The 8,017-nt window shown below is 45.3% G+C and overlaps 2 protein-coding genes across 2 annotated transcripts in view; one reads left to right on the forward strand and one right to left on the reverse strand.

The window, feature by feature from the left end:
* The window catches only part of terb1 (telomere repeat binding bouquet formation protein 1), a gene marked incomplete at its 5' end in the record, with an annotated part of 14,258 nt that extends 12,967 nt beyond the window's left edge, over nucleotides 1–1,291 (forward strand). The window contains 3 exons of the mRNA XM_080539660.1: nucleotides 705–708; nucleotides 954–1,109; nucleotides 1,231–1,291. Coding sequence (XP_080395786.1) covers nucleotides 705–708; nucleotides 954–1,109; nucleotides 1,231–1,269 — 199 coding nt within the window. The 3' untranslated portion in view covers nucleotides 1,270–1,291. The remainder of the gene's footprint in view (nucleotides 1–704; nucleotides 709–953; nucleotides 1,110–1,230) is intronic.
* Nucleotides 1,292–3,553: 2,262 nt separating this feature from the next.
* On the reverse strand, nucleotides 3,554–7,010 carry LOC308165166 (uncharacterized protein). The gene is made up of 2 exons (XM_080539287.1): nucleotides 6,915–7,010; nucleotides 3,554–5,130 (listed from the first exon to the last, which is right to left on the reverse strand). The coding sequence occupies exon 2, from the start codon at nucleotides 5,120–5,122 to the stop codon at nucleotides 4,145–4,147; it is 978 nt and encodes a 325-aa protein (XP_080395413.1). The 5' UTR covers nucleotides 5,123–5,130; nucleotides 6,915–7,010; the 3' UTR covers nucleotides 3,554–4,144.
* Between the last annotated feature and the right edge of the window lie 1,007 nt (nucleotides 7,011–8,017).

Raw genomic sequence — 8,017 nt, forward strand, 5'->3', positions numbered from 1 at the left:
GAGAGAGAGAAAGAGAGGGGGGTGTTCTCTTTATTAGATTGTCTCTGTTTAGCTCAATACGATATGGGAGCTATTAACAATGATGTGTGTAACATCTGTCCCTCTTAACCAGACACACACATTCTTTTGTCTTTCCAAACACCAGACAGGACAACAGATCATGGTGAAGCCAGTGCCGTTGATGACCAGCAGGAGGCTCTGTTTATGGTCAGAGAACCCCCTTCAACTGTAAGTGTGTGTGTGTGTGTGTGTGTGTGTGTGTGTGTGTGTGTCTGTGTATTGTATCGTATCTAATTCAAATAAAAAGGTAACTCTACTTTGCCATGTGGGGCCGATCATCACACTCCTGCTGGTCCTGTGTTGAATGCAGTGGATGTGGGCCGCTCTGTTCTGAAGAGTCTCTGTTAAATGAATGGGTCTTAATCTATAGTAGAGAGACTATAGAGCTGGCAGTGTTCTAGTAACCAGGCAATGTGATATGGGTGACAAAACTATGCTGCTGCTGTGTGTCTGTGTGTGTGTGTGTGTGTGTGTGTGTGTGTGTGTGTGTGTGTGTGTGTGTGTGTGTGTGTGTGTGTGCGTGTGCGTGCGTGCGCGTGCGTATTAATGCGAGTGACCATGTTTGCGTGTCATGACCGTTACTCTGTAAGACAAATGTTTCAGAGAATGAGGTTTGTGTTGGTGTTCTCCTCTGTCTCTCACAGCACAGTGAGCACACAGAGCCTAGCAGTCATAGACCCAGGGAAGGGAGGAGCGATACAGTAGAGGTGTGTGTGTGTGTGTGTGTGTGTGTGTGTGTGTGTGTGTGTGTGTGTGTGTGTGTGTGTGTGTGTGTGCGCGCGCGCGCGTGAGCCTGTGTGTGTGCGTTCCTGTCTATTTGTGATTTGTTTTCCTCTCTCTTCCCCTTTTTCTGTTGGCCGCCTCTGTCTTTCTCTCTCTCTCCCCCTCCCCAGCGGAAGGAGAGGAGGAACTTCACCCGTGAGGAGGTGTGTTACCTGCTGAGAGGGGTGGAGAGGTTCGGTCTCTCTTGGAACTCCATCTTGTGGGCATATCCCTTCCAGCCTGGACGCACCAACGTCGACCTGGCTAAGAAATACAGACGACTGAAGGTATTAGTCATGAACAATCAGTCATGTTGACATAGTCTTAAGTGATTTATTTTGCAAACCGATTACTCACTTGCTTACTGTGAGCGTATTTAGTGATACTTTTTTCTCTTTATTTTCCCAGGGGAACAAAGTTCAGGATATGAATTTGGCCTACCCCTGAGATCCTGGAAGAAGACATTAATAATTGGCTACTGCAAACATGCATGGATTGTCTGAATCCACAGTTAAACACTGTACTACTGTAATATATTGGTGAAATGCTTGAATGAAACCCCCAGAAATATATTTGGAATACTTTAATTTAATCCCTGGTTGTATATTAATGTATGGCACTTGTATATTGTTTGGAATAGAAAAAATATGTAATTGATGTAATTTAACTTTCTCAAAACTGGTTATGTTCACTGTTTATCTATGATTTGAGATGGTTTCAATAGTGTCTTTAATTAACATTGTTGTTTGATTTGAATAAAAATTTTGCAAGCAGAAATGTGCAATAGTTTCAGTGTCTTTCAAGCTGAATTTCTCTCCACAGTTACATAAACAATGCAAAACAATAAACATTCTCCACCCGTCTGGTATACAGAACAGTAGCAGAGGTGTGATTTATCCTGATTCATCAGTAATCCCAGAATTGTTGAACCCAAAAAGACACACAAATTGTTGAACCCAAAAAGACACAGCTCTTTCCCCTGGTTTTTCTGCCATGCTGATCACAGCCCAAAGTAGACAGATAATCTACAGGGAAACACTGGAATCAAGTTATGCAGCCAGTATTGTTTATTGAGTTCAAAGCCCCTGGAATGACAAGAATCACAGAGTGATAGCAACAGGCTATTCCTCTGCTGCTCTGCCTACACCTACGCAGATCTGGGATGAGTTTACCTTCCCCAAATCATATGCACAATCTCTAGGGAAGGAAATGCAAAACTGACTGTTGATCAGTGTCTACGGGCAACTTTGTTCCACTCCACTCAGCTTGTCATGTTTGTGGCTGTAGGACTGCCTCTCTGTCCTACTGGCCTGTGCTGTCACACGGAGTGACTGGAGAGAGAGGTGGTGGGAGAGAGTGTTTGGGTTGTTTTGGAAAGGAGACTTCTGTCTCAGAGTTCGGGGCTATGTCTTCACTAACTGGCCATCTTAGACAAAGTATGGAATTTTTTTAAGAATGTGTTTTTTTTAAACCACTAACTCTACCCTTCACCTTCAGTGAAGAATACATAGCTTGCATATCTTAATGATAGATACTGCAGATGTACTGTAAGGCTTGTGTCCTCTAGCATGTCCGTCCAAGTGGGTACTGAGGGACTGGAGGGCGAGATATAGTGGGAGAGTAATGTCTCAAAATGAGGAAGTGGGGGGAGCCTGGGGGAGCGAGCGGTGGGAGAGTTATGCGAGGAGCAGATTTCACATGCACTGCAGCACAGTCACACTGGAGACTTCTGACCCAGACCCCCCCGAAAAAACCCTTCCTCTGGAAAGAATCCTGCTGCCCCCCCCCCTTCTATACCTCCTTTACTCTCTCCTTCACCCTACTCCCACATTCTTCAACAGCCACTCTGTGAAGGCTCTCTCTCTCTTCTAGTGCACACACGTTATGTCACGGGAATGAGTTCTGTGAGCGCCCACATGTGTGTGAATGTGTTTCCTCAGTATGTACACACGTGTGTGTATGTGGGTTGCGTGCTGGCATGATATACTGTGGGTTATGTAACAGGGAGAAAGAGGAAACTCCCTCTGCAGTGGAGCAAAAGGGGATCCATGTGTGCATAAACACATTCATGCTTCCCACATGCTCTTAACTGGCCTCAATCCAGACTACACCCTAGAACAACTCCAGACAGAATTGGTCCCCCCAAAAAAGAAAAGGACATAGCTACTAAAATCCACAGACATCATCTATGATCTACCTAAAATGACAAAACAACAGAATTGGCAATTTGTTTATTGGGACAAATTCTGAGATATTTTCTAAAGGTGCCAATTAACATTCTAAATTGTACACCCAATATGGCGGCAGGTCCATCATGAAACAACAAGTTCTAATGTCTATTCTACCAATTCTAATATGGATGGTTAGAAACTATGAAGGGCTCTATTCAAACAAAACCCACAAGTCAGGACTGGGCTTCATCTATGCACAGGACACAGGTCCTGAGTCTTTACTTTTCCCTTAAATACAAATCTTCTCACCTCAGCATGTGTAAGCATTCAAATAGACTCCATGTCCCAACTATGTAAACCTACATTTGTAATTGTGCTGATCAGATCCCTGTTTAATTACTGGATGTAGGCCAACCCCCCCTTCTTGAGAATTTTCATAAAAACTAAGGAATCAAGGTGGAACAATCTTATTTTATTTTCACAACCCAAGCCATCACTTTAAGTATACATTCCTCCTGACTTCTCACCATCAAGAAAATATAATAAGGTCACTTCCTCCATTTCACATAGTTAGAGAGAAGAATAGGAGAGAGAGAGAGAGAGAGAGAGAGAGAGAGAGAGAGAGAGCGAGAGAGAGTCCAACACGAGTGTACATCATAGCATATAGGCCTATTCAAACGTCGTTACAATTCATCAGGCGTACACACCAAGGAAAACATCTTGTCTTTTTCATACATAGATTTCATACATGGTTAACTGAACACCTGTTCTGCGATGCAGTGTTATGTCTGTAGCTCAGAGGTTGACTGGTCTGCTACTCTCACCCTCACTGACTGGTCTGTTATCCTCTTGTCCTGTCAGAGGCTGCCTTCACCAGGGGTCCCTTTAGTAACCTACATTGTCATGAAAGGCAATTCAGTATTAACTTGTCTTAACAGATATTGGAGTGCTATACGCCTACATCACTGTCTCCTTAAGAAGCTGTTTAGTTTCCCTTTAGCTTTTTAAGATGAACTTTAAAGTTCTCTTCCATGTTTCTTTTTTTTTCTTCTTTTCTTCTCCATCATAGCCTTTTCAGATTCATATTTCAGAGAACGTTATTGTCCTTTTTTTCGGCCTGTGTCTTCCGTTTTTTCTTTTCCGTCATGGTTTCACATCAACTCGGAGTGGCTGCCATCGGCAATGGGAATGTCGTCGGGAATGCTGATGTCGTTGGGGATGATGTCATTGACGAGGTCATTGCCCGTCTGGTCTAAGTGCTTTAAGAGTCCGGTATCACTCATCTGGTTGCTGACATCAGTGGAGCTGAAGTCTGCCAGGGGCTCTGAGGAGAGGAGGGACTCTGGAATGACTGGCTCAGGGAGAATCTCCTGGGTGGGAAGGTCAGTATGTGGGAATGCCTCCTGCTCTAGGAATGGCTCTGGTTCTAGGACTGGCTCTGGGACTGGCTCTGGTTCTAGGACTGGCTCTGGGACTGGCTCTGGGACTAGGACTGGCTCTGGGACTGGCTCTGGGACTAGGACTGGCTCTGGGACTGGCTCTGGCTCTGGGACTGGCTCTGGGACTAGAACTGGCTCCAGGACTGGCTCTGGCTCCGGGACTGGCTCCGGTACTACGACTGGCTCTGGAACTGGTTCTGGAACTACCTCTGACTCTGGCTCAGGCTCCAGGACTGGCTCTGGGACTAGGACTGGCTCTGGGACTGGCTCTGGCTCTGGGGCTGGCTCAGGGACTAGGACTGGGGCTGGGACCTCGCTGAGTGTGACCAGGGGCTCAGGTTCCGGATCAGGCTGGGCGGGGGCTGGGGTATCCTCTGGCGTGAGGTCTATCAGTGGAGCAGAAGCAACAGGGACCTCCACGGGGGCCTCTGGTTCGGCCTTAGTGATTGGTTCTGGTTCTGGGACTGATTCTACCGCTGGTTCGGCCACTGCTGCTGCCACTGGCTCCTCCGCTACAGCAGGCGGCTTCTCTGCCTCCACAACCTCCTGTGTCACGGGGGCCTCTGCCTCTTGTGTGGAGACTGGCTCTCCTGCAGCCTTCTGCTCCGCAGCTGCAGGCTCAGAGGCTGTGGCTGTGTTTTCAGTGCCGTTGGCTGGGGCGTCCTTTCTCCTGCTGAACCTGTTTCCCATGGCTGCACCTGAGGAGAAGAGGCACAGAGAATGAGATTGGGGCACACACACAAACACAAGAGCTGTACCAATAAAGAGCAAATCCATAAGCAGTTTAAGGCAGTTCCAATCTGTAACTATGCTCTAGTGAGACAATCGATCGAGACGATAGGAACAACACACACATAGAACAGTTGTTACTGTGAGGTGCTTCTGTGATTTGGGTGGTATGAGGCATGACAGTTCATGTCTGTCTGTCTTGTTTTTGTTGTTTTCCACTGCATGCAGGGACTGGTCTGGTGGTGAACTTGGCTATTGAACTTGTTTCCTGAGCGTCAGTGTTCTCAGTCAATATCCAACTGAAGGAGACAACATCTCCAGTCAGAGCAATTCTGTGTTTGCCGTTATTTATGACACTATCTTGTTTGATTTTCACAGCATGTTTACATTCTTAGTATGAGTAAACTACAAATCCCAGTGCAGTTAAGTAAACCTAATTTAATCGGAATGTTATTTTATTGTACCAAGCAGAGTGAGAGGAGAAAGTCAACAGAAAAATTAACATTCTGTCTCATGCAGACAAAGAGAGGGAGGAGATCAAGTTTCAGAAGTGGTTTATCAACTCTGTCATCAAGGTCCTATGTGGATTTGAGTGGAATTATGTAATCAGGGTGAGATTGTGAACCTGTCCTGTACCTGATGTTCCACAAGTGTGACAGCCAAATCAGAAGGTGTCTTATTGCTGACAGTTGCATAATTGTCTTTCTTTGGGCATGATTATAGTAAACTGGCAATTTGATTGGGCAAAGTACCCATATTTTCCAATCAGATCATCCTTACTGCTGTTCGATCCTGACTTAATCCAAATGGTTACCAAGTGGCAATTGACAAACACAGATAAAAACATAACCAATAGTGAGATATAGGGAAGGGGAGAATTCCCCAAAGTAACGAAGTGTTTCGCAGCAAACAGATACACTAACGGGCATTGACGTTCTATGCTTTGGAACATTATGTTCCCTTCCCTTACTGAATCACGTGTTCGCTATAGGAGCCTGAGGTGGGCGCGCCGATCTGCAAGCGCACGTGCGTGGTATGTACATGTTCATGGGGTCCGCGGGTGCATGCGACATGCGACGGTACATCAAGACACTCCTCGAAAACGCGCTGCAGGAAAACCGGGCCATACATGTAATCAACACTACACTAGCCTTACTAAACACTTATTTTGTGTGCCGCTCCTAATGAAGCGCACGGAGTTGCTGAAAGCTGAACTTCACCGTGTTCGAGGCTACCTCGAATAATGCATTGACTAAAAATGTAGCTGATTAAATATACACTTAACACAGAGAACGGTGATTGGCGATATAATACGCTTACAATTTGGGTATATTGGCATGGACAATCAGATTTTTACCCGATTACTATTGCACTAATGAATCCTAAACCACACCTTTCAGCTGCTGTCCATCAGCAGAAACATCAGTCCCGCAGAGAGCTCTCCAAACTCACTAAACACCATCTCACCAAACTACCAACAACACCCTGGACGGTTGCATCTATGTCCAAGCATCCACATATTAATTGGCGCTAATTGGCGGTGAAAGAGCGAACCTCGTATTCCCGTATGACATGAAATTGAACGGAGAAAGAACAAAGAAGCGCTCGCAGGCGACCCCGCCTCCCTCTATGCTGAACACGCTGGAAATTGCCTCGAGTAAAACATCTAATAAAAACCTTAGATAAAACAATACGTCTAAAATAAAGGAAATGTTCTATATTTGAGCATACAGTGGAGGCGAAATGAACTAACCTTAGTAGTTTTCAGTTGAATGAAAAACCGAAGCTGCCCTTGAGCGAAGGCGAGTAGGGAGGTCTAGCTTCTTGTGCTCTCACGATTTGGCGAGGCACGCACGGACTGACAGAGCGCGCGCCGGGAAGGGGAGGAAACTTCGGACAGGCTGTGCGTGTTTCTGTGCGTGTTTCTTTGTGCGTGCCCACTTCCTCGCTCGTGCACCCTGTGACGGTGTACACCCCGAGACTGTACATCCCAATTGTCCAAAGTGGCTTCCTTTCCTCGCCTCCTATCTCCTTTTCTCGCCCCCTCTCTCCTTCTTTCGCACTGATTTGAAAGTTGACAGACAGCAGCAGATTCCCTACATGTAGGTATGTCCTACTGCCTTTCAAATCAGTGCAGCTGAAGGAAAAGGTAATGAGACAAGGCTGAGGATCCACTTTAGACTATTGCGAAACAAACAAACTTCATTTTTAAGGTGTGAGCAAATCATGTTCCCACTCGGTATTGACATGCTTACTGCATTGATAAAAAACATATATATATTATTTTGAGTACTTATTGTCCATGGCCAAATAGTGGGAGATGTTCTAAGTTGACATGTCACAAGTGTGTGTTTTGTGTCAACAACACTGGGTTAGGCCTACAGTATAAAGAGCGCTGTTATCTCCTATGTTTACATCATCCAGAGGCGATATTTATTCGCCACTCAAGAAGACAAGAAGAAGTCCTTCAATGCGCATGCTCCTAATGTTCTTCTGTGGTGTTTGACATAAACATTTTTAGCGCCATCTACTGGCTTGGTATGCTTATGTGAGCGTTTTAAATAGTTTTTGTGTTCTGTTGGGGACAGAGATATTTTCTAGTAGATGGCGATAAAACCTTATGTCAAACACCACAGAAGAACATTAGGAGCATGTGCATTGAGGACAACATGTAAACAAATGAGATAATCGCGCACACTCAGTGTTACCTGTCTACACTCAACACTGAAGGTTCCAAAAGGTTCCAAAAGGTCTGTTTTCAGTGACCTAAAGTGGAAGCAGTCATGATACTACAGTGGAATCAATAGTGCAAAATCCTGTGGAAAGTACAATAAGATGAAATTAAACATAATAATT

The sequence above is a fragment of the Nansenia antarctica genome (assembly GCF_963989245.1).
Source record: "Nansenia antarctica genome assembly, chromosome: 9".
NCBI classification, from domain to species: Eukaryota; Metazoa; Chordata; class Actinopteri; order Argentiniformes; family Microstomatidae; genus Nansenia; species Nansenia antarctica.